Below are 24,894 nucleotides of genomic sequence, written 5' to 3'. Positions count from 1 at the left end.
TTCAATTGCTTTCGCGGGCCTAATAAAACTATGTGGCGGGCCAGATTTGGCCCCCACGCCGTGACTTTCACACCTGATGTAAGGGATTAGCTAGCTGAATAGATGGAAAGCTAGCTAGCTCGATTGGTCGCGAACTCGCTCACTAGGTGAATATGGAATTCCACAAGTTTAATTTGCTTTCGCGGGCCGAATAAAATGATGTGGCGGGCCAGATTTGGCCCCCGGGCCTCAACTTTGACACCAGTACTCTAAATCTTGTGTAAAAGCGAATCAGAGGGAAAAGGAATTAGCATTGCGACACAATAAGCAAAAATAAACCACTCATTACGATGTTTGTCATCTTTATTTGGCACCCCCCAAAAAAATAATTCATGATTGCGCCATTTATAAAAACAAAACTATGTTCATTAAATACACATGAGAAAGATGAGGGGAGCTTCCTTTTCCATTTCTTTTTTTCCCATCATGAAAAGAACCCAAAAAAACTCAAAATATACAAAACGGTAAACATTCAATTAGAAACAAAACTGCCACCTTTAGCCTGTTTTACCCACCGAGCCGTTTACTCATACACGATTGTATATTAATAATATTAATATTGTCATTAATAATGGTGTCTTTCCCTCCCCCCCACTTTCTCATTGTCGCCGATCAGGGAGGCGTGATCACTTCAGGCACCGTAGACGCTCTCGTTACTGTAGGTCAGGTAGAGAAACAAGTCTTCTTCGTGGTGTTCCTGGAACGGAAAAAACAAACAAATTTTGGGGGTCATTATCGAGTTTTTACAGACTCCGCCGATGAACTGATCACTTTGGTACGTTTACTAAGGATTGGACAGTGATACCTCAAGCTTACGAACTTAATTACTTCCCAGAAACCGTGTGTAAGGTGAAAAGTTAGTCTGCCAAACATTTATTTCCCATAAGAAACCATTAAAATGAGAATAATCCGTTCCCAGGTTCCCATAAAACATAACTTCCTCCCAAATAAGCCTTTAAACTACACAAACTATACCTTATTTTATGTATAATAAATGTGTGAATTGACATTTCACAGCAGCAAAGCTATGAAAAGAAGAGGAAAGAAAAGAAAGAAGTAGAAGTACATTTTTTAGGTGCGCCTTGTCGTGCGGAAAAATTAGGGTAAACTGTCACACACAAACGCACACCTCGTTAGTGTTTTTTGAGGATCTTCTTTTTCTGCTCGACGATCATTTTCTTTTGTGTCCTCTTCGGCTAAACACTAGCCTGTGGTGGGGTCTTTTTCGGTCCCCCCCCCAAAAAAAACCCTAAAGTACTCCACTTGATAACAAACCACATCTGCACTCAAAGAAAGTGGGTGTGGGAAACTAATCCGCCATCCACCGTGGCGCTGTTCGACCATATGGTTTGGTGTTCTTCCGCCGAAAACTAGTCCGTCAGCCATTGTGGCGCTCCGTGTTTCCCATAAAGTAGCTTGTATGCTAGTTTAGTTCTCACGAATTTAACGTTCGTAAGGTGAAAAGTTCGTAAACTAATGCGTTCATAAGCTGAGGTATCACTGTATACTTTTTTTTCCCTCAGATTCAAAGCTGTTAAACATGCTAACCGCTAGCTCGCTGTGTTGCCCCACCAGGTGTATTCCCCCACGTGGAATTAAAAACACTTACCTCATAGACTGCGGAAAGAGTAGAGCTGGAAGGAGGCATGGAGTTGTTGACGAAGAAGAAGAGCGCCTCCTCTGGTCGCAACGATACGCGTTGGCGGATGAGAAAACACAGCTGGCCCACTGAGAGGGAAAAACGGCGGTAACAACGACAGGAGATGGTGAGCAGGGGTCATTTTGTTTCGGGGTCATTGCGAAAGGGAAGAAATGTGACAGATTACAGGGTACACAACTGATTTTTTTTTTACTTTAAAAAGGCTACAGAATACGTGTTAATTGTACCTGTTAAATCTGAGGGCACCAAGTACTTCTTCTTATCCAGTTCGGGGGCACGTGACCTGTGGGCTCTCTCTACGATGATCTATTCAGGGAAGAAAAAAAAATCAATTCATTAGCTTGTTGACACTTATAAAATGAAATACAGTGATACCTCAGCTTACAAACTTCATTGGTTCCCAGAAAGTGTGTTTAAGGTGAAAAGTTTGTCTTCCAAACATTTATTTCCCATAGGAAACCATTAAAATGAGAATAATCCGTTCCCAGGTCCCCATAAAACATCATTTTCTACTAAATAAGCCTTAAAACTACACAAAATATACCTTATTTTATGTATAATAAATTTGCTATTGTATTGTAAAGTCGTTTTATTTACCTTTGTGATGGTCATTGATGTAGTCACTCAACCTGGAATATATATTTTTTTTGTCTAAAGCAGCCAGAAATAACCTTGGTAAATTATGGGCAAATAAAAGTAAAATAACCTAATATAGATTTGTATTGCGAAAAAAATGTAATTAAAGACAAACTGAACGGTATAATAAAGTCGTTTTATTTACCTTATGTGATGGTCGTTGATGTAGTTGCCTCTTGATGATCTCCAAGTGAAGTTGCCGTGCTTTCTCGGTAATAATACCCTCACTCGCACTGTCCTCTGCTAGTGGTTTTGCGTTAATCCAAATCAACAGAAGTTTTTTAACCTCTTCTATTGCCTGAGACCATTGCTTAGACAACACAGAAACACCCTTAGCCACACGTAGCAATAGTGTACTTAGCATACTGGTATTGGGACGCTAAGTCACACAAACGCACACCTCGTTCGTGTTTTTCGATGATCTTCTTCTGCCTGTCGTGGGGTCTTTTTCGGTCCCAAAAAAAAACAAAAGTCCTCCACTCGATAACAAACCACATCTGCACTGAGTGCCATTGTGACGCTCCATGTGTTTCCCGAAAACCAGTTCGTATGCCAAAATTATATTCTCGCGAATTTTATGTTCGTAAGGCAAAAAGTTCGTGAGCTAAAACGTTCGTAAGCCGAGGTATCATTGTATTTCGCTGTCACGCTCACCGGTATCTTGTCAGGATGCTTGGCACGGACACGCTCTCCTTCCGCTCTCCTGACCTCCAGCGGGACCAAGCGCTGGTACTGACTCGCCATCTGGAAACAAAACCACCACAAAAAATGGCGCCTTATTTATTTATTGAGCCAACAAACAAGAAAATTTGACATGAATAAGCAGTGTATTTACCAGGTGACAGTTAACATGACTGGCTATCTGGCTATCTATTAGCTATCTATCCAGGTAGCTAGCAAGCTAATAGCTGGCTATCTATTGGCTATCTAGCTGACTAGCTGGCTGTCTATTAGCTATCTATCCAGCTTGCTGGTTAGCTGGTTATCTATTCGCTATCCGTCTGTCTGGCTGGCTATCTATTAGCTATCCGTCTGGCTGGCTGGCTATCTATTAGCTATCCATCTGGCTGGCTGGCTATCTATTAGCTATCCATCTGGCTATCTGTTAGCTATCCATCCAGCTGACTAGCAAGATAATGGCTGGATATCTATTGGCTATCTAGCTAGCTGGCTATCTATTAGCTATCTATCCAGCTAGCTGGCTATCTACTGGCTATCTTTCCAGCTGGCTAGCTATCTATTAGATGTCTATTAGCGAGATAGTTGGCTGGCTAGCGATTCGCTACCTATTGGGTATTGAAGGAAATAATTGTAATATTTTAACCTAACACTATCTAGCTGGTTGGCTAGCTATCCAGATCGCTAGCTGTTAGCTAGCAGACTATCTATTTGCTTTTGAATAGTTAGCTAACTAGATTTCAATCTATTTGAGTTATTCCGGGTTGAGTGAACGCTGACGCGTGTGACTGCCGCTGCTCACCCACAGAAAAACTGATCCAGTGACTGTAAAGTGACCATGAGAGTTTTGAAAGGCGCTTACAAATTAAATGTATTATTATGACAACATTATTGTTGTGAGATGCAAAATTAGTAAATAACAGCTAGTGCAGTTGTTCATATTTGATCTTCGGGGTTTGTCACGTGGTTTGAATGCAGAAGTAGCTCGATATACAGTACAGATCAAAGTAACGTAAAATTAACGGCCATTCGGCAAAAATAACGCCACGTCTGTGACGTCACAACAGTCAACCTCGTACTTGACAGCTTCCTTGCTCATTTCAAACAGAGCCCAATTCCGATCAATAATCGAATCCAATCGGACAAGTTTACAGTACTTGTATTTATTTCCATTTATTGTGATGACGTAGATTTAGCACGAAACAAACCGTTGCTAACGTCGCCAGATGTAGCAATACCGACTGGTGGTTTCTGGTTTACGTACCTTTCAAGACAGTTTCAAAGACGGTTCGACTGATTTTAAGTCCAAAAATCCCCGCTTTTTTATTGCGTCAGGAAATCAATGATCATGGAAAATCGAATTGCGCTTTAAAAAAAAAGACGCTTTTCGAGAAGTTCGGAGCTCAAAGATGTCGACTGTAGTGTTTTCGCTTCATGAAAACAACAAATAACACACGGTCAGCCCACCGTATTTCTGACCAATCAGGACGGTCCCGTTGATTGCCAGTCAAACCAGACCATTCAGAACGCACTCCGGAAGAGCTTGCTGTGATTTCATTGGTTAGCGATCTGGTTTTAACAATTGACTTCCCATTCTTGATGGAGTGACGGGAGGATCAGCCAATTGGCTGATCGGACGCTGTTAACCACGCCCCCTGACGACTACGTGTTGAACGTGTTCTGACTGCAGCTGCGTGCCATTACCTCAACGTGAAGGAACAAGCACGATTGCAATTCAGATGCCTCTTTGAAAGGTAAATCATAAAAATGTCAAGTTTGAACTGAAAATAACGTACAAATGACATACCGGTGGCGACAGTCATCAATAGATTTGGGTTGATATATATTTGTTTGCTTCGTTGAGTTAGCCGTATCGTATTGCATAAAATGAACTTGAAATTCTCCTAGCCAAAATATTAAATAGCGTACATTTCTATTTGCAGTCTGACTTTCGTTTGGGACTTGAATTCAAAATTTGTTCCATGAAATAATCCAATTTACCCCCCCGCCCCTCTAATATATTATAAGTTACGAGTTGATTTTGAACAAGTGTTAAATAATAATAATAATAATACATTTCATTTATAAGCACCTTTCAAAACTCTCAAGGTCACTTTACAGTCATAGCATAAGTTTTGCAGTGGGTGAGCAGCGCCAGCCAGCCACATGCGCCAGCGTTCACTCACCCCGGAAGTAATTCGAATAGATAGAAAGCTAGCTAACTAGCTAATTCTATACATTTAATTTATAAGCATCTTTCAAAACTCTTAAGGTCACTTTACAGTCACAGGATGAGTTAAATGGCTAGCTAGGTAGCCTGCTAGCTAGCTCTGACTGTAAAGTGTTTTGAAAGGCGCTTATAAATGAAATGTATTATTATTATGAGATAGATAGCTATATAGCTAAGTGATAGCTAGCTAGCCAGTTAGATAGCAAGTAAATAAAGATAGAGGCAAATAAATCAATTGATGCGTGCTTCACAACGCGGATAAAAGACCAAATACACCTTTTTTTTCTCCCTCAAACAAAGCTGGTCTTGTATTTGTAAAGAACCGCTGCATGTCTAAAGAAGAAAGATGGCCTCCATTGTCGTCTTTTTCCTTTTTGAATTTGTGAAAAAGTAAGCCAAAATTGTCAAACATCTATTCGGCCATCTTTCCCCCGAACAGACTGACAGAAATAAACACATTAAAATGAAATGTATTATTATTATTATTATTATTATTATTATTATTATTATTAGTAGTAGTAGTAGTATTGTTGTTGTTATTATTATCATTATCATCATTATTATCGTTATTATCATTATTATTATTATTATCAGTAGTAGTATTTCATAGTATTATTATTATTATTATTATTATTTTATCATATTATTTTTATTATTATTATTTTATCATATTATTTTTATTTATTATTATTTTATAGTATTATTATTATTATTAGTAGTAGTAGTATTATTTTATAGTATTATTATTATTATTAGTAGTAGTAGTAGCATTTTATAGTATTATTATTATTTTATAGTATTATATGTATTTAGTATTATTATTTGATAGTATTATTATTAGATATTATTATTATTATTAGGGCGGCCCGGTAGTCGAGTGGTTAGCACACCGGCTTCACAGTGCAGAGGTTGCCGGTTCGCGTCCCGGTTCGGCCTTCCTGTGTGGAGTTTGCATGTTCTCCCCGGACCCGCGTGGGTTTTCTCCGGGTCCTCCGGCTTCCTCCCACACTCCAAAAACATGCATGGCAGGCAGATTGAACACTCCAAATTGTCCCTAGGTGTGAGTGTGAGAGTGACTGTTGTACGTCTTTGTGTGCCCTGCGATTGGCTGGCAACCAATTCAGGGTGTCCCCCGCCTCGTGCCCGAAGACAGCTGAGATAGGCTCCAGCAACCCCCGCGACCCTAATGAGGAATAAGCGGTATGGATAATGAGATGAGATGAGATTATTATTATTATTAAATAGTATTATTATTATTATTATAAAAATGATTCCCCCAGAGGTCATGTGGGATATTGACCAAGAAAAAAAAAGACTGCCATTTTTAGCGATAGTTCTAATTAATTTTATCAAGTTATATCCCCTCTGAAGGCCCAGGTATCAGATATCCTGCCCGCCGAAGGCCCAAATGCGCTGGATCTTATCTATGCGTCTAAAAATAAATGAACATTCCCATTAAGTCTTTTTCGGTGCTTTCAAAGTGATTGAAATCTGGATTTATTGAAATAGATTCACCGTGTACTTAAAATGTTCTGTACATTTCAAAAGTTGCACATTTTTTTACATTGAGAGCCCCGTTGAGGTCTCCTGCATGCAGAGGTTCGCACTGCAATAATACATGCAGTTATTTATTATTATTATTATTATTATTATTATTTTAGTTGCGCTTATACCGCCGCTGTGGCCGTTGTGAGTTTAAGAGCATCGGACAAATTGCGCTGCCGGACTCTGGTGTTGCCGATCAATTCCAAATGCGAATCTGGTACCCATCCACGATGCCGGTCAGATAGTCTGGTGCCTTCGACCCAATCTGGGGAAATCCATAAAAAAAGTGATTAGGTGGAGGAAAAAAAAAAATCAATCAATCAATCAATAAATCGCAGGCGTTTGAAATTCATTTGAGGTTTGAGAATCGCTTACGGTCGCTGCTTTGTTGGTGCACCAGGATGATGTCGGCTTTTTCTAATGACAACTCATCCGACTGCTGAGCTACAAAAGCTCGGATGCACTGCATCTGCGGGAAATCTAAAAAAAAAGACACACAACCCGTGTTTACTTTAAAGGACAACCGACGTCTCCGGACAAGTTGTGTCCATAATTTGTAAAATGGCTTCAAATGACTTCTACTGAGCGTATTTTAAAAAGATCCCACCGCATATAGCTATATTTTACTTTTTAAGACTCGCGCTGAATATTCAGGAAGTCTTGTTTTTGAGTTGGTGACCAGTCCGTACGTGACGTCACTAAAGGAACGCCCCTGACCGAAAAAAAAGACATTGTAGCAGTCTTTTGCTGTATTGTTTGGTCTGAAAACCTTGTGTTGCACCCAAAAGCCGCCAGAAGAGGGCGTCCAAGCTCCATATAAGGAATTTATCAGCCTGTGGAAACGGAGGTGGCCACAGGAGGTCGCCATTTTGTGCCTCTTTTCTGGTGATCCGTTTCTCTCCAATGTTGGCTCAAAATGGCACTGAATAAATTCTTTAATCGATTGCAAACATGTATGCTTTCCTCTTCAGAACTATTTGAATCATATTCATAACCGGATGAGTAACAAGAAAGCATATTCTCCGAATCTGAAGCCATTGTTTTGATTCTGATAGCCAGCTAGCTAGCTAATAGATAGCCAGCTAACAAGCCAGATAGCTAATAGATAGCTAGCCAACCGGATAGATAGCTAATAGATAGCTCATTCACTGCCAGACATGTGCGAAAATGTGTCCACTCCAGTGCCAGGGTTTTTGTCATTTTCACTCGAATTCCAGGTCCCACAGAATATTGAGTTTTAGGACTACATTAACATTCAATGCAGCGTAAGAAACCTTACACTCTCTTCTTTTATCAGAAAAAAAGTTAATTCCTAAATGATATGTGTCTGGAGTCATAACACACACAGCTAACACCGCTACTGGCCAATGTATTCATTCTACATGCAGGGCTATTATTGTTATTTATTTTACGACGGAGGCTGCGGACCGGATGCAAATTAACCACGGACCGCATTTGGCCCCTGGGCCGCAATTTGGACATGTGGTTTACCTTGTGCCAAAGAAAAATCCACTTCAGGATGAGGGCGCGAAAGGGCGGATATCCAGCGTAGCTTATCACTCCTGAAGGGGAAAAAAAACAGACAAAAAATCATGAGCACGTATTCCCCACCAAATCTTTTTACCATTTAAAGGACAACCGACACCTCCGGACAAGTTGTGTCCATAATTTGTAAAATCACTTCAAATGACTTCTACTGAGCGTATTTTACAAATATTCCACCGCATATAGCGATATTTTACGTTTTAAGACTCACGCTGAATATTCCGGAAGTCTTGTTTTCAAGTTGATGACGATCCCCTAAATGACGTCACGGAGGGAACGCCCCTGACCGAGAAAGCGACACACAATGCATTTTGGGTACTTTTTTTTCTCGTCTGAAAACACCATGTTGGTCGCAAAATTAGAAGAAAAACGACATAAATAACGCGATGGTGAATCGTTGTGTGTCGCAGCCAATTGCGGTAACGCGCATAAAAAAGGTATAAGTTGACACAAATTCCCAGCGGACAAATCAGCCCATTTCCAAACGGAGCTTGGGCGCCATCTTGTGCATTTTCGGGGACGCTACATTGGAGTCCAGATGGCTCGAATTGATACGGAAGGACTTCTTTAATCGATTGCAAACATGTATGCTTTCCTCTTCAGAACTATTTGAATCATATTCATAACTGGATGAGTAGCAAAAAAGCATCTTCTCAGAATCTGAACTGTCTGAAGCAATTGTTTTGATTCTGGAGCAAGGCAGTGTGTGACCAATAGTGATGTCACGAACAAGGGGGCGGGACTTTCTGAATCTGCCCATTTCCGAGCTTTATTGATATATTTTTGTGACTAAACGCCGCCGCCGTCACTTACTGTGTGTCGGTCCTGAGAAGCAGCGACTTGTGCGACATGTGTAGCCGGAAGAGGTTCTTCTGCAAGGAATGAAGTTTGACGCGGCAGTTCTCGGCTCGCAGCTCCACCACGGGAGCGTGGTCGATTACCGTAAATCGGCCGCCCCTGGAAGAAACATCTCGGCGTGATGAGAAAGTATAATTTTGGAGATAATTATTTACCATACAATACAATACAGTATCGATTTATATAGCGCTTTAACAACAGCTGAAGCTGGAACAAAGCTAACGCTAACATGGTAACTATCCTATACAGCACGGGTGTCAAAGTCAAAGCCCGGGGGCCAAATCTGGCCCGCCACATCATTTCTTTCGGCCCGCGAAAGCAAATCAAACTTGTTAAATTCCATGATGATTGCTAAAATCTGAGCCAAAATTTCATATTTTTGGATGTCATCCACAATAAAAGTCATTATTCTTGACTTCACATTTGAAAACGAGTTATTCATTAATTTGCTGTGTGCTCTATATGTAATATTTGAAGGGATTTAAACATTCTAATGGGTTCCCCAAATTCATAACGGCCCTCGAGAGGAAACCATAACTACAATGTGGCCCGCGGCAAAAAATGACTTTGACACCCCTGCTATACAGGAAATAAAGCAGTCACAAAGACTCAACATGGAGTGCTACAAAAAAAATAACATATAAAGTACAAAAACACCCATCTAAAAAAAAATCCCAATCTTTAATTGTGTATATTTATAAGCTTTTTATATGAGTGAACTATTGACAGTAAAACAACTTCAGTAAGCTTTGATCACCACACAACAAACTCTAAATTAAAATTCGCAAAATAAAATAAGAAAAAAAGCGGCATCCAGGTAACAGTTTTAGCTAGCCGTTAGCGAAGATCGATATATTTGCGCCAGAATGCTCAGATTGAACCCAAATGTTTACGCAGGGAGAACCTGAGACCCCAAGTTCAGTGAAAGTATGGGCGGGGTGGTGCGTTCAAATGTGTTTATTTGGCAATTTTATTGTGAAAATCCTGAATGAGTGGAATTTTTTTTTCAAGTTGAAATGGTCGACTTAGTGGATGGTTGTGGAAAGAGGAGATTGATGTGTAGTGTCCTTCAAAGTTTTGAAAGGTGCTTATAAAAGAAATGTATTATTCAAAATCTTATTATTATTATTATTATTATTATAAATAAGCCCTGTCTTGATCAGTGAAGAAAATGATCTTAATATTTGGAATCAGCTGGGGTGGTTTGAAGAAATGTGCAAGGGAAGAGAATTGAGGATTTTATTGTGAAAGGGGAACGTAGAATTTTCAGACACTTTTTTTTTTAAATATACAAAAATGTTCTTATTCTATGCCTGTAAAGTGTCCTTGAGAGTTTTGAAAGGTGCTTATAAATCAAATGGATTATTATTATTATTATTATTATTATTATTATTATTATGTTACTTCTGGGTTGGCTGCCACTGCTCACCCACAGAAAAAATATCCTGTGACGATAAAGTGTCCTTGAGAGTTTTAAAAGGCACTTATAAATGACATTTATAATTATCATTATTAATAATAATAATAAAATTCTACGACTACTACTAATAATAGCTGATTTATAATAATAATAATTATTATTATTATTATTATTATTATTATTATAATTATAATAATTATTAATTATAATTATAATTATAATTATAATAATTATAATAATAAATAATTATAATTATAATAATTATTATTATTATAAATCAGCTATTATTAGTAGTAGTTGTAGAATTTTCTTCTTCTTGTTTTTCTTCTTCTTATTATTATTATTATTATTATTATTATATTAAAAAATCGTTTTTTAGGCTTGTGTGTGGAATTATGGAAAAAAAGCAGGAATTTTTATGAGGTTTGAATTTCTCATCCATTTAAATTTTGAATCATTTAAATGGGTGAAATGTCAAAGATAATCAACAAAACCAAAAATAATCATCCTTTTTTTTTCCCCTGCATAACATTTATTATACCTTTCGGAATTTGCACAACAAATTCAATAATGAAACTAGAAGGTCATTTTTGATAAATGATCACAGACAAAAAAAAATTAAAAAATAAAACTTGTACTCACTCTTTTTGCTGCGAAAGCAGCAAGTAGTCATTGAATAAATGCATGTAGATATTCCTCTCGGTATCCTTAAGGGAAAAATCCATGAGTTCAGTGACCGCTCCCTCCCGTACCAACCTCCGAGACTGACTGATGAGAGGGAGAGTCTGCCAGAAAAATCAAAGACCACATGATGGCCATTGATCACCGCTGGGAAATTTTTACACAAGTTCCAAAAGTTTTTGAACTTACCCTGCATTCAAAGTCCACCTTGGCGCTGAGGGACACCAACGACTCGATGCTTTTCATTTGCGAGATGCTGTCGTTGCTCTCTTGGATCAGCTGAAAGACGATAATAACAATAACAATCACAATAATCATAATAATAATAATAATTATGGTAACGGTATGGGATTCAGAGGTTTGATTTGCATATTTGTTTTGGCAAATTTTTTTCCTTCCTGACACAGCCCTCTGTATTTATCCGGGCTTGGGACTGGCACAATAAGACACTGGCTTGTGCCCCCTTGTGGCTACGATAATAATAATAATAATACAGCGCTTTATCGGCACCCAAGCATGAAAAAACTAAACCCGAATAAATTCGGGAATGACCCTTTATTTTCAATTCCCGAATAAATTCATGAATGGCAGTGAATGAGTTAACTAGAAAATGTTGTAAATTGAGACGCGTTTTCCATGTAAATTACCTAATCCGTTCCAAGCAACCCCAATCCCCTCCAAAAATTCAGACATAAATGTTTTCTAAAGCATAAAAATGTGTCGAAATATGAACAAATATGCGTTACAATTGGATCGTTGTGCAACAAATGAGAATGACGCATAGTTAAAAAAAAGAATTTAAAAAAAAGGGCCATTTGGCCAATCGCACGGCGTTGACAGACTTTGGCAGACGATGAATTTACCTTCTCCAAAAGTCTCAAGGCTTTAATGGCTTGCATCGCTTCTGGAGTGCCTGCGGTTGTTCTCTTCACAATGTTCTGGAAAAAAAAAACAACAAATAGTTTTGTCAAATTCCGGTATACACGCACCCAGAATGTAGAATGTTCCAGTATACAGGTAAGACTGGGGACTTAATTTTATTTTATTTTTTTAATTCTCAAAAAACATTTAAGATTTTGAACTGTTGAATGAGGAAAAGTTTGCTGTGGTTGTTCTTTTCAAAATGTTCTGGAAAAAAACAACAGTATTTGTCAAATTCCTATAAAACTGGGGACTTAAACGTTTTGTTTGTTTAATTCCTCAAAAAATATTCACAATTTTGAACTGTTGTGATTATAACGAATGAGCAAAGGTTTACTGCGTTTTTTCTTCTTCTTCACAATGTTCTGGAAAAAAATGGTGCCTGTCAAATTCTGGCATAAACTCACCCAGAATGTAGAGTGTTCCAGTATACAAATCAAACTGGGGACTTAAACATTTTTTTTTTTTAAATATTCAAAAAACATGCACGATTTTTAACTGTTGTGATTATCACGAATAAGCAAAAGTTGACTGCGGTTGTTCTCTTCGTAATGTTCTGAAAAAAAAAATAGTTTTGTCAAATTCCGGCATATACACACCCAGAATGTAGAGTAGTCCAGTATATAAGTCAAACTGGGGACTTAAAAGGATTTTTTTTTAATTTCTCAAAAAACATTCAATATTTTTAACTGTTTATTATTATTATGAATGAACAAAAAGTTTACTGCGGTTTTTCTCTTCAAAATGTTCTGGGAAAAAACAGTGTTTGTCAAATTCCGGTTTACACACACCCAGTATACGGAGTGTACCAGTATGTAAATAAAACTGGGGACTTGAAAGTGTTTTTTTTTTAATTCCTCAAAAAATATTAGAGATGTTGAACTATTGTGATTATAACGAATGGGCAAAAGTTTACTGCGATTGTTCTCTTCACAATGTTCTGGAAAAAAAAAACAAATAGTGTTTGTCAAATTCTGGCATACACCCACCCAGAATGTCGGGTGTTCCAGTATACAAATCAAACTGGGGACTTAAACATTTTTTTTTAATATTCAAAAAACATTCAATATTTTGAACTATTGTGATTATGATGAATGAACAAAAGTTTACTGCGGGTTTTCTCTTCCAAATGTTCTGGGAAAAAACAGTTTGTCAAATTCCGGCTTACACACACCCAGTATATGGAGTGTACCAGTATGTAAATAAAACTGGGGACTTGAAAGTTTTTTTTTTTAATTCCTCAAAAAATGTTAGAGATTTTTAATTATTGTGGTTATAACGAATAAGCAAAAGTTTACTGCGACTGTTTTCTTCACAATGTTCTGGAAAAAAAAACAAATCGTTTTGTCAAATTCCGGCATACACACACCCAGAATGTAGTCTTCCAGTCTATGAATAAAACTGGGGACGTAAGTTTTTTTTAATTCCTCAAAAAAATTAAAAATGTTGAACTGTTGTGATTATAACGAATAAGCAAAAGTTTTAGAAGCACCAAAAACTCACCTGGACCAGCAGCTTAATTCTGGTAATTCTTTGGAATGGCAGGACGAGGAAGGACCGAAGAGGAAGTCGCTGGCAAACGGGACTCCTCTCCAACTTGTCCACGATGCGCCTGAAGCCCGGATTCTCATTCCTGAAAAAGAAAAACACTGACGTGAAACCTGGCCAAGGACATCGCGGCGGTTGGACGAGCTAAGCTATGGGACGTCTTACATGAGTCTCTGGTAGGTGGCGTCCTGGTAGGACTGGTTGGTGAGGTAGGGCACGTAAACCATCTTGAAGCGTTGGCAGTGGCGAGCGATGATGTCACACACCGTAAAGTGCATGATGTCCGACTCCAAACGTTCCTCCAGCTTCGCCAAGAAACTTAATCAAACAAAAACATCGGACGGTGTTTACGTTGAAATGTTTTCGATACGTGTTAGCTAGCACGCGGAACGTCAATTTAAAAATGATGGATTGCTAGGGTCGAATATTTCGTGTATTTTGTGGTTTAGTCTATTCTTATTTTTTTGTACTTTATGAGATACGATACACCATATTTTCCGGAGTATAAGGCGCACCGGAGTATAAGGCTTTTAGGTGCGCCTTATACACCGGAAAATACGGTAGTTATAACTCATTGACTGCCATTCCCTAATTTATTGGGGAATTTAAAATATGATGTAGAGCGCCATTCCTCAATTTGTTCGGGTCTTGTGTTTTCATGGGTGCCGATAAAGCGCTGCCCATGGCCTCTGGCAATGTTTTTCCCTTCCACAAGGGGGCAGCATTTGCCTTTTTTTACATGCTATAAAAATAATAATAATACGTTTCATTTCTAAGCGCCTTTCAAAACTCTCAAGGTCACTTCACAGTCACCGGATACGTTTTTCTGTGGGTGAGCAGCGGCAACCACATGCGCCAGCGTTCATTCAACCCGGAAGTAACTCAAATAGATAGAAAACTAGCTAGCTAGCTAATAGATAACTCATAGATGGTTATCTAGATAGTTGAATAACTCAAATAGGTAGAAAGTTAGCAAGCTAGCTAATAGATAGCTAGCTAGATAGTTAATAGATAAATCATAGTTAGCTAGATAGTTGAATAACTCAAATAGGTAGAAAGTTAGCAAGCTAGCTAATAGATAACTAATAGTTAGGTAGATAGATAGATAGCCAGCCAGATCATTAACAGATAGTAAATAGCTAACTAATAGATAGCTCATAGATAGTTACCCAGATAGTTGAATAACTCTAATAGGCTGGCGCATATGGCTGCCACTGCTCACCCACAGAAAAACTGATCCTGTGACTGTAAAGTGACCTTGAGAGTTTTGCAAGGCACTTATAAATGAAATGTATTAATATTATTATTATTATTATTATTATTATTAAAATACCCAAAATGTACGTGAATGCGTGACATTTTTAAAATTTTTACTCATATTGTTTTAGGATTTTCAAGAAACGCATTTTGATGCAATTATAGTTCAAAAATCAACAAATTCCTGAACAATTTTTTGACTTTTCGAAGGGCGATAAAGTAACCAATTCTTGAAACAGGAAATGTAAATACTGCGCGGCGCAGGTCGCCCTATGCTAACCCCCCCCCAAAAAAAAAAAAATAATAATAATAAATCAAAAAATCCGCATCCTATCTAACCTGTGACTAATGGCTCGAACATCGGCCAATCGGGAAAAGAGCCAGTTCCGATCCTGGGTGGTCAGTAGCGCCCCGAGCGTTTTGGATTTGACGAAATGCTCCACCACGATATCCAAACTCCGACAGTAGGACGCCTCAGAAGTCACCACTTCGAATCGCACCTATCAGACACAGGAAAAGGAACACCAAACGTCAACACAGAACTGATTTTCGGCCGACTGATGCCCGTTTTGTTCTCGATGACGTCTTTCAGACTCGGACTGGAAGACCCCAAAAAAAAAGTGGAAGTGAGCCTTGCTAATTCTGTGGAAAATGTCAGTGGGAGAGACGGACGTCACTTTGCAAACAAATTCTGACGCAATCGCAATGGGGGAAGTCCGATCTTTCTGGTATTTTTTTTCGGAGTCTCGGTCGCAATTGGCAAAGAGGGCGACTGATTCATTTTCGCTTGAAGCGAACCGTAAAATGACACCTAGAAACCGCCTGGTCCACAGGGTCCTGTGGCACACGGTTGCCAGATTTGGGAGCTGTCAAACCGTCCCCCTACGTACGCAATAAATGGCGTCTGTGCTCTTGGATGTAGATTGACAACAATGTAAGACCACTTTTGATTCTGATCAGAATCTGATTCTGGATTGGATTTACCTTTATTAGTCTCGCAGTGGAGAAATTCACATTTCACACAGCAAACGTCTGTGTAAGCTCTCAGTCGTACAGGAGTGGTCCATCGATGAGAAGGTTTCTTCAGCCGTCATCTGTACACCTTTGTACAGATGACGGCTGAAGAAACCTTCTCATCGATTCACACAGCAAAGTTATGAAAGGAATGAAAGAAGTAGAAAAACAAAATGAGCTGCTGATTCTGATTCAGATTGGATTTGGATTTGCCTTTATCCGTCTCACAGTGGAGAAATGTGCATTTCACAGCAGCAAAGTTAGTTAGTCTGATCAGAATCTGAATCAGAAGCTCATATATTTTGTTTTTGAGCTGCTGAATCAGATTCTGATCAAAATCTGATTGTGATTCTGATCTGATTCTGATCAGAATCAGATTCACATTTCATAGCAGCTAGTTATAAAAGGAAGATGAAAGGAATGAAAAAACAAAATGCTGCTGATTCAGATTCTGATCAGAATTTGATTCTGATCAGAACCTTTTTCTGATTCTGAACAGAATTTTATTCTGATTCTGATCAGAATCTGATTCTTTTCAGTACCGGGTTCTGATCAGAATCTGATTCAGATTTCACAGGAATATGAAAGGAATCAAATCAGAAAACCAAAATACATGAGCTGCTGATTCAGATTCTGACTAGAATCTGATTCTGATCATAATAAGATTCAGATCAGTATTTGATTCAGATTCAGATCAGAATGATATTCTGATTCTGATCAGAATTTGATTCTGATTCAGATCAGAATTTGATTCTGATTTTGATCAGATTCAGATCAGAATCAGAATCTGATTCTGATTGAACAGGCCCGGTTCTTCTCACCAAGGTTTTTTTCTATCCTATTCCTGCGTGCATTTATTTACGACTTTACCTCCTGCAGGCGCCTCTTGTCCTCCGGGAGGTCCTCCAGTTCGTTACTACTCCTGACTCCCGGCAGCTCCCGCCACAGCGTGTTGGACTGCGTGAGCGAGATGGAGAGTCGCGGCGACGTGGGCCTCCCTTCACTCCTCGGCGGCTCGGGTAGAGGTAAGCTTCTCACGCTGGTGATGGAGCCGGCGTGGGCCAAGGAGTGGGGATGGGGGACCGGCGGCAGCGGCGGGAGGGGTCGACGGGCCGGAGGAGGCGACGGAGCGGGAGACGCCGAGGCGTCCTCGCCCACCGAGAGGGCGTCGGAGCGGGACTGGCGTAGGATCTCAAAGTTCTGGGCTGCTTCGCTGTACTGCTGGTAGAGTTGGGCGCGATCTGTGAAGGCGAGAAAAGGATGTAAGAAAAAAAAAAAAAAATAAGTGTGACAGGAAGTTAGAGACAAGAAGCTGAAGAACGAGAAAATAAAATCAAATGTGGATATATATTAATAATAATAATACATTTCATTCAAGGTCACTTTACATTCACAAGATAAGTTTTTCTGTCGGTGAGTAGCGGCAGCCACACGCGCCAGCGTTCACTCAACCCGGATGTAACTCAAATAGAAAGCTAGCTAGCTCGCTAATAGATACAATCATAATAATAATACATTTCATTTATAAGCACCTTTACAGTCACAGGATACAGTCGCTAATAGATAACTACCTAGCCGGCTAGATAGCTAGCTAGCTAAACGATAGCTAGCGAGCCAGCTAATAGATTGTCAACAGATATATAATAATAATACTAATAATAATAATAATAACAATCAGGGGTTAGGGTTGCATTTCATTACAATACATGTCATTTATAGGGGCCTATCAATTAAAAAAAATCATAATAAATAATAAATAATAAACATTTCCCCATTGTGGAACTATTGAAGGCTGATATTGATTTATATTTTCAGATATTTGTAATTTCTCTGAATTCAAATGAATCCCATCAACATGCTAAGCTACATATTTAGTCTACACTGCGTTGTTACTATACATCACCCGAGTACACGAATGTACTTTACACTTTTCACTAATTATACACATAATTACACCATTCAATACATCCCAATCGTTTTTTTTTTTGTGTGACAATTTAACTCAAAAATGTGCAAAAATGTCTAATCCAGTGCCAGGGTTATTGTCATTGCCACTCGAATTCCAGGACCCACATAATATTGGGTTTTAGGACGACATAAACATTCAGTGCAGCGTAAGAAACCTTCAAATCTCTTCTTTCATCAGAAAAAAATGAATTAATTCCTAAATGATATGGGTCTGGAGTTATCTGAGCTTGAAAGGGGGGCAGATGTCCAATATATATAATACATTGTGGTTTATATAGCGCTTTAACAACAGCTGAAACTAGAACAAAGCACGAACAGGGAAAAAAGGGAAAAAGGTTATTTCCTAAATTATATGGATCTGGAGTTATCTGAGCTTGAAAGGGGGGCAGATGTCCAATATATATAATACATTGTGGTTTATATAGCGCTTTAACAACAGCTGAAACTAGAACAAAGCGCGAACAGGGAAAAAAGTTATTTCCTAAATTATATGGATCTGGAGTTATATGAGCTTGAAATGAGGGCAGCTATACAAAATACAATGCAATACATGCATATTGGTTTATATAGCGCTTTAACAACAGCTGAAGCTGGAACAAAAGCGCTAACACGGGAAAAAAGGAAATGCTGCCGCTTGTGGTAAGGAAAAAAAACATTACCACAGGTCTGGCCAGCGCTTTATCGACCCCTGAGCAAGAAAAAAACAAAACCCAAACTAATTGAGGAATGACGCTCTACGTTATATTTTCAATCCCCGAATAAATTTGTGAATGGCAGTGAATGAGTTCACTTGACAATGTTGTAAGTTGAAACGTGTTTTCAATGTAAATTGCCTAATCCGTTTCAAGCAACCCCACTCCCCCCAAAAAAAATTCTAAAGCATAAAAATGTGTTACATTTTGTTTTCATTTTTTAATTATTATTTTTCAGACTGTCCTCCATGTGATTCTTTTGCTTACTTTTGCATACTTTTGTTGGGATTTTGTATTGTTTGGACAACACTAGGATTGTTTGTTTGGCCGTTGCTGCTGTTCCAAATTAAGTACATAAAAAAAATCTATCCATCTATCTAGCAAGTAATCTAGCTAGCTACTTACCTCAAAACCTAGCTTACTTATGTACAGCATTAAGCTAGCAAGCTACCAACCTTTTTTTGCTAGGTATCTAGCTAGCTGTACCTATTTCCCGCAAGTTTGTCGACGTAAGCGCTTGCGCAAACCTGACAACTGTCAGTCAAGAGCACCTAGGCTTGTTTACTTAAAAAAAAACCTTGCTTGTCGATTTATGTCGTTTTTGCTCGAAAATGTGTGTGTGTGGTCAGAGTCAGGGGTGGGGTGGGGTCTAAAACCAAAAGTTTCTGCCCAGATGAATCATACTCGCTGAAGGGAAATGAGCCAATGCGTCACGCTTTTCCCGTCTGCGCAAGGCCACGGATACGCATTTCAAGATATGCCGCCCACCAACGAATACGCCCGATTAAAATTTATTAGAAAAATTAGACCAAAAACAAACGTGGAATGTTTTCTCACTGTGTAGTTTCATTTATTCATCCTTGTTCGAAGACCCAAAACTCCTTCAGTTAGATTATGATGTATTGCACCGTTGGCCAAGGTATGACCATTCGGGCCAAAAATATTAAACTAAACAAGCCAAAGTGAAACGTTATGAAAGGTGGTCAGAACAGACCAAAATGTCAGTTTTAGCATGTTTCATAACGGAAATCTGAGATACTCACTGAAAAACTTTGAATTCCTTTTCCGTCTTCCGATCGTGTCCAAAATGTTCCTAAGGAAACACAATAGTGGTCGATTGTCAACTAAAAACGATTCTGGATGATTTGAAATAAGTCTCGTAAGGAGGCAAAATGTGTTTTCTCGTGGAAAGATGCCCTTGGTACTCACCTTAGTTCCACCTCTCCCCAACTTTTACTGCGATCATCCTCGTCTGGAAGCAAGCAAAATGGGTTCTGGTGTCAAATGTTTAGACAACAGCATTCCAATCAAAGCGTGAGAGTGTGAATGATCAAGTAGTCAATCAAAATGGTCCAGTAGTTGAGTTAGTAAGAAGGACTTGGGGTGACAGTGACTGGATCCAAGGTGCTCCACGACTTCAACTTCTCAGCTCTTGGCTTCCCTTCACTGACTCCGCGTGTCCCCCTCCCTCCCTCAACCAACCAACCAACCAACTGCAACGTGATCTGTGAGCTATGTGCTGCAAAGTTGAGTGACAGTAAAGAGTTCTGAGGAAAATCCAATTGTGGGATTTTACCGTCAGATGTGGATTTTGTGAGGAGATGATTAGGTTACAAAATGATGCAGGAAGTCGAGAAATTTGAAGCTTTGGGGCATTGATCAAAGAACCAGATCAAAATTAAATATTTGACAAGGTGCCCCCACACCCCCCCAAAACACTTGAATGATGCGTTTGAGTTAGTACACGATCTAGGCAAACTAAACTAGGGGTCAGGGTCTTTTCAGACGTTTACAAAACTGATTGAATAACGTGAAATTGGGGTCATGTAGGCTGATGGAAACTGGTCCAGAGAAGCCAGACACTTGTCGTCTTCTGACAGACAGACCCCCCAAAAACAACCCCTTTTCAAAACTAATTGAATAATGTGAACTTGGGGTCAGGTAGGCTGATGGAAACTGGTTCAGAGAAGCCAGACACTTGTCGTCTTCTGACAGATAGACTACCCCCCAGAAAACAACCCCATTTCAGATAGTTTGGCCAAGAATCGGCTGATAGACCACGACATTAGATCCGTTTTTTTTTTGTGGGGTCACCTTCTATGATTACAGGATTGAAGAAAAGAGGGGTGGCGGTCATTGGGGAACCGAGAATCAAAAGATCGGAATCGGGGACCGCCTCCTCTTTGGTTACCTGGTGGAGTGAATATTCGAGTTCTGCGGTCCCTGGCAAGACCTTCCTCCTCTTCCACCTCTACAAGCGTCTCCTCTCTTCTTTCGGTGGTCTTACGGATACCCCGTCTCCTCAGACGGGCCTCAGGACCCAAATCCCGGAAACTGCAGGTGCTCGTCAGAGTGGCGCCTCCAGCTTTCCTCGCGTCCGGGTCTGCTCCATCTGTACTACACTCATCGGATTCTACGCCCGGTGATCCCTGACCCTGCGGGGAACCCGTTTCCTCATCCTCACTCTGTCTTTCTGCCTCATACAGCTCTTCGTCGTCATCGCCCTCTGCGGAGGGCGTGAGGGTATCTGACAGAGACTTATAGTTGAGAATCGGGCAGCTGTTGGGCTTGTACAGCGTGTTACTCACGCATAAATACATCTCCATCTCCTTCTGTCTACTCGTCTCATTCTCAGTCTCGGACGGCTTGACCTCATCGTCCGCCTCCTCAACCATTTTCACGTCTACGGCTACCTTCTCTGACCGGAGATCTGATTCAGACTCTTTATCCGCTGGCGGGTTGCGATCATCCTTGCCTTGTGCGTCTAACAGTGTGTCAGCGTGAGTGTATGCGGATGTGTCATCATGCATGGTTGCGAGCTGGCCGGCATGCATGTTTTGCTGGCCTTGCCCCGTACCTCTCAGTCCCTCCACCTCCAGGGTCTCTTCCGGCTCCGGCTCGGGTTCGGAGTGCAGCTCATCTTCTCTCAAGTTATGGAGGTCCGTCTCGGCGGCCACCTGCGCGACCTCGACCGTTTGGCTTGCCTCGATCTGAGAGGGTCTTTGTTCTCCCGAGCTGGGGTCCTCTATCAGGTCCTCCCCCGAGTGACCCAGGATCTCCCGCACCACGTTTTTGGCCCACTTGAGGTGAGGTGCTTGCGAATGGCGCTTGGGCTCCTCAGACATGCTCCATGCTCCGCTCATGCGAATCCAAATGGCCTCTTTCTCTTCTGGGCTCATCGCTTCGACGTTCAGACCTTCTAAGGCAGGCAGAATCTGCTCAAATGTCACTTGAGAGTAAACATCGCCGTCGGGATTCCTCAAGAGTCCGTCCCTCGCTTTGATTTCTTTACTCTTTTCCCGCCATTTCATGAGGAGTTTTTCAGTCTGTGAGTCCCTTTTTAAGGGCCCGATTTCGGCGTACGGGTGCTCCGCTTTCCTCGCTCTCATTCTCGGATCGTCTTCTGGAGAAAATATTTGTCGGCTGTTGTCCTCCGTACACCTGTCGCTGTCCTCGTCAGCTTCCTGCTGGCTGTTGGTCACATGCTCATCGTTCCTCCTCAGTGACGGACACGGGTCATCCTGAGGCTGCCAGTTGACATCATCGCTGCTGTGAAGATTGTCTGAAAGGAAGTTGTGACTTTCGCCCTCCTCCTCATGCTCGACAAGTGACTCGGGCGGCGGTAACGTTTGGCCGATTACGCAAAAGACGTACTTGGGCTTCTTTTCATTCTCGGCAACGTCCTCCTCCGTCATCTGTCGTTCATCTCCAATACGAGTAGGCGTGTCGCTTGCGTCCCCACCCTCCCAGAAGTCCTGACAGTCTAGAAACTCCTCTCGCTCCTCCTCATCCTCACCGCCACTCGAAACAGTCACAAAGCCGTCCTCTCCCGAGAGCATTCGGTCTCCGTCTGGCCTCCACCCTGTCTCACTTCCCTTTTCACTCTCGTCGCTGTTGCTCTCTCCCTCAGCATCCCTCCGCAAGTTCAGCCCCATACCTCCATCGCTGCCAGACAGATGATCTAACTCCCCCCGGTCTTCTTCTCCGTCTATATTTACCCCCTCCCGTCTCAGAGGCTCAACGCGACCCTCTTTCCACATGACGGGCCTCTCTCTGTCGACAAAGTCATCCTCGAGAGACGACTCTTTGCTATTCCTGCCCCGGTGCGGTTCTAACCACATCCGTCTCTGCTCTTGCGCACCGGCTTCCATCTCATTTCTGTCTATCTCCCGCGTCCTTTGCTCATCTCCCTTTGCTCTCTGCACAGTCCTCCCGTCGTCCTGCAAATCTCGCTCCCCGTAACCGTCTCTACCTCGCCTGCGTCGCGTGTCATTGTCCATATCACTGCTCCACTCGCCGCTACTATGAGATCTTGGCGGCGTCCCAGAGGCCGCCTCCTTGACTGTTGTGTCAACCCACCTCGGGTCGGCCTCTCTTTCCTGCCTTTGCCTTTCCTTCCACGGGCCTTGCACCCTGTAGTCCTCCTTCCCTCTCCTGTTACCCGACCGCCTCCCCTCCTCCCATGCTACTCTGCCGTCGACCTCCCTGTATCGCCCCCGGTTTCTGTCCTCCCTCCTTTCGACTCGATCTGTGCCTGTGTTTCTGTGCCTGTTCCTGTCCGGCTCCCTTGCTGATCTTGTCTTGTAGTCCCCCTCAGATCTGCTGGTGTCCCTCACTTTTTCCCATCTTGTGTCTCGTTCGCTGCTGTCTTCCTCACTCCTGGTACCCCTCCCTCCGGCTCTCCTGTAGGTCCTGTCCTGCTCCAAACGGTCTGAATGCATCCTCCGGTCTCTTCGACTGTGCGGCGAGGGGTTCCTGGCCTCTCTTCCTCCCACGTTTTCCCTTCTTTTTGCCACATCCCTCTCTCTCGCATCCCTTGAGCCCCCCGACTCCAGGACATCTCTCCTTTTTTCTCGGGGAGCAGTGTTGGATTCTTGATACCTGTGCCTGGATTTTTCATAGCTTCTCCATTCGCCTCTTTGTCGCTCCCTCTGCTGAGCGCCTTCTCTTTCATGCTCCCATCCCACCGTCTCGGTCCTTCTTGGCTTGTCTCCCCGGTGCCTCTGCTCGCGTCCTTCATCCCGTTCACGGCTTCTTCTCATCCTTGGAAATGTATCACCCTTCTTCAAGTCCCATTCCACCTCCCTCTCAAAGTCCCTCTCCAAGTTTGACAGCGGCCTCCCGTTGTTCCTGTCATCTTCTCGCCTCCTTTCTTGGCCAGCCTCCCTCGGCTTGCTCTTTGAGCCTCGGTCTCGCTCGTAGTATCTCTCGCGGGGTTCTGTATCCCTGTACCTTGGCTTGTCTTTCACTTTCTCCACTTCTCGATCCCTTCGCCCTTTTTCGTCTTGGCTGCTTTCCCACTCTGACTGAGCAGTCATGGCTGGCCTTGGACTGTGATTCCTGGGGATTCTTCCTCCCGGCTGAAGCTCCCAGTCAGTCCCAGTTTTTATATTTGATGAATTGTCAATTGGCCTTTTGGTCCCCATGGTACCATATTTCGGAGAACCTTAAAGACATTTCACGCAGTTTAGACATAACATCATCCAAATCAAAGGACACGTTGAAGTAAGAGCTGATAGAAATGAAGTACAAACAAAGACTTGGGAACACCGTGCCGGTTTCAGCCAGTTTAGTGCCTCGCTGTTGCAACGTTGAATGATACATGGTAGCTTAACGCGGCACACTGCCCGAAATAATGAAGCGAGGTAACACCCTCCTACAGTTTGTTAAGTATCCAACACAAACCTGCGAACGCGGCATACCAAAGGAGGCCTTCGAGTAACCGAGGCCCTATTACACATAGGCACGGCATTTAACATGGAAGTCATGACGGGAAAAGACTCACGGTGGTGTTTATATGCACCTCACAAGAAGATCGAAAGCCACTCACCTGAATGCGAAGTCGTGGGGGAGAACTGTTCTACTCCACCCCCTTACAGGAACCCCTCCGATCCTGCTCAGCGCCACACCAAAATCTGCATTCTCTGCTTTCACATGGTCCGAGGTGACTTATTGACTCTCGAACATGTCTCTGAGTGAAGCTACTTGTCGAAAAAGCTCAATGTTTACGCCTGAACTCTCCTCCACTTTCTTACTAGCCTTCCGTGGCTCTCCCCACCTCCTTCTTCAAATTCCCCAAACAAGTCTCAACAGATTGACACTTATCTTCTCCCCTCCTCCTTCAACCCCCTTGTGCCTCTCCGTCCTCTATCGGCCTCTCATACTTAACCGCTTTCTCATAAATCATCTAATTTTTTTTTTT

The 24,894-nt window shown here is 41.5% G+C and overlaps 2 protein-coding genes and 1 long non-coding RNA gene across 5 annotated transcripts; 1 reads left to right on the top strand and 2 right to left on the bottom strand.

Moving 5' to 3' along the window:
- Positions 1 to 324: 324 nt before the first annotated feature.
- LOC148897170 (gamma-aminobutyric acid receptor-associated protein-like 1) lies at positions 325 to 4,467 on the bottom strand. The gene is made up of 5 exons (XM_088997821.1): positions 4,278 to 4,467; positions 2,990 to 3,079; positions 1,927 to 2,005; positions 1,649 to 1,767; positions 325 to 736 (listed from the first exon to the last, which is right to left on the bottom strand). Exons 2-5 carry the CDS (start codon positions 3,077 to 3,079, stop codon positions 671 to 673), a joined length of 354 nt encoding a protein of 117 aa, XP_088853947.1. The 5' UTR covers positions 4,278 to 4,467; the 3' UTR covers positions 325 to 670.
- On the top strand, positions 689 to 20,930 carry LOC148897169 (uncharacterized). Its single transcript, XR_016115182.1, has 6 exons — positions 689 to 814; positions 1,615 to 1,805; positions 4,619 to 4,767; positions 13,759 to 13,937; positions 16,912 to 17,057; positions 20,802 to 20,930. It is a non-coding gene; the product is annotated as an uncharacterized LOC148897169 (long non-coding RNA).
- arhgef5 (Rho guanine nucleotide exchange factor 5) lies at positions 6,704 to 24,894 on the bottom strand. 3 transcript variants are annotated; one of them, XM_088997811.1, is made up of 15 exons: positions 24,523 to 24,894; positions 20,884 to 24,138; positions 19,902 to 19,944; positions 19,736 to 19,785; positions 16,903 to 17,273; positions 15,358 to 15,518; positions 13,927 to 14,079; positions 13,717 to 13,846; positions 12,156 to 12,230; positions 11,482 to 11,571; positions 11,254 to 11,396; positions 9,147 to 9,290; positions 8,280 to 8,350; positions 7,164 to 7,268; positions 6,704 to 7,053 (listed from the first exon to the last, which is right to left on the bottom strand). In XM_088997811.1, exons 2-15 carry the CDS (start codon positions 24,116 to 24,118, stop codon positions 6,911 to 6,913), a joined length of 4,914 nt encoding a protein of 1,637 aa, XP_088853937.1. In that variant the 5' UTR covers positions 24,119 to 24,138; positions 24,523 to 24,894; the 3' UTR covers positions 6,704 to 6,910. The 3 variants fall into 3 exon arrangements, with proteins under 3 accessions (XP_088853937.1, XP_088853938.1, XP_088853939.1); XM_088997812.1 differs by having other exon boundaries at positions 21,550 to 24,138; XM_088997813.1 differs by lacking the exons at positions 6,704 to 7,053; positions 7,164 to 7,268; positions 8,280 to 8,350; ... (2 more) ...; positions 11,482 to 11,571; positions 12,156 to 12,230 and adding an exon at positions 13,076 to 13,153.

The sequence above is a fragment of the Hippocampus bargibanti genome, linkage group LG06, assembly GCF_051943395.1.
Source record: "Hippocampus bargibanti isolate YZ-2025 linkage group LG06, ASM5194339v1, whole genome shotgun sequence".
Taxonomy (NCBI): domain Eukaryota; kingdom Metazoa; phylum Chordata; class Actinopteri; order Syngnathiformes; family Syngnathidae; genus Hippocampus; species Hippocampus bargibanti.
The sequence above is the reverse complement of the archived record's forward strand: the minus strand, read 5'-3'. Positions and strand labels throughout refer to the sequence as shown.

What these genes read in the sequence shown, in the direction of transcription:
- arhgef5 (XM_088997811.1), bottom strand. Translation starts at nt 24,118, where the DNA reads ATGGGGACCAAAAGGCCAATTGACAATTCATCAAATATAAAAACTGGG. An exon ending in GTTCGAGCCATTAGTCACAG is followed by an intron (nt 14,080 to 15,357) that starts GTTAGATAGGAT and finishes TGTTTGATTAAG; the next exon opens with TTTCTTGGCGAAGCTGGAGG. An exon ending in GAATTAAGCTGCTGGTCCAG is followed by an intron (nt 12,231 to 13,716) that starts GTGAGTTTTTGG and finishes TTTTTTTTCCAG; the next exon opens with AACATTGTGAAGAGAACAAC.
- LOC148897170 (XM_088997821.1), bottom strand. Translation starts at nt 3,079, where the DNA reads ATGGCGAGTCAGTACCAGCGCTTGGTCCCGCTGGAGGTCAGGAGAGCG. An exon ending in AGCATCCTGACAAGATACCG is followed by an intron (nt 2,006 to 2,989) that starts GTGAGCGTGACA and finishes TTCCCTGAATAG; the next exon opens with ATCATCGTAGAGAGAGCCCA. An exon ending in GGTGCCCTCAGATTTAACAG is followed by an intron (nt 1,768 to 1,926) that starts GTACAATTAACA and finishes TTTCCCTCTCAG; the next exon opens with TGGGCCAGCTGTGTTTTCTC.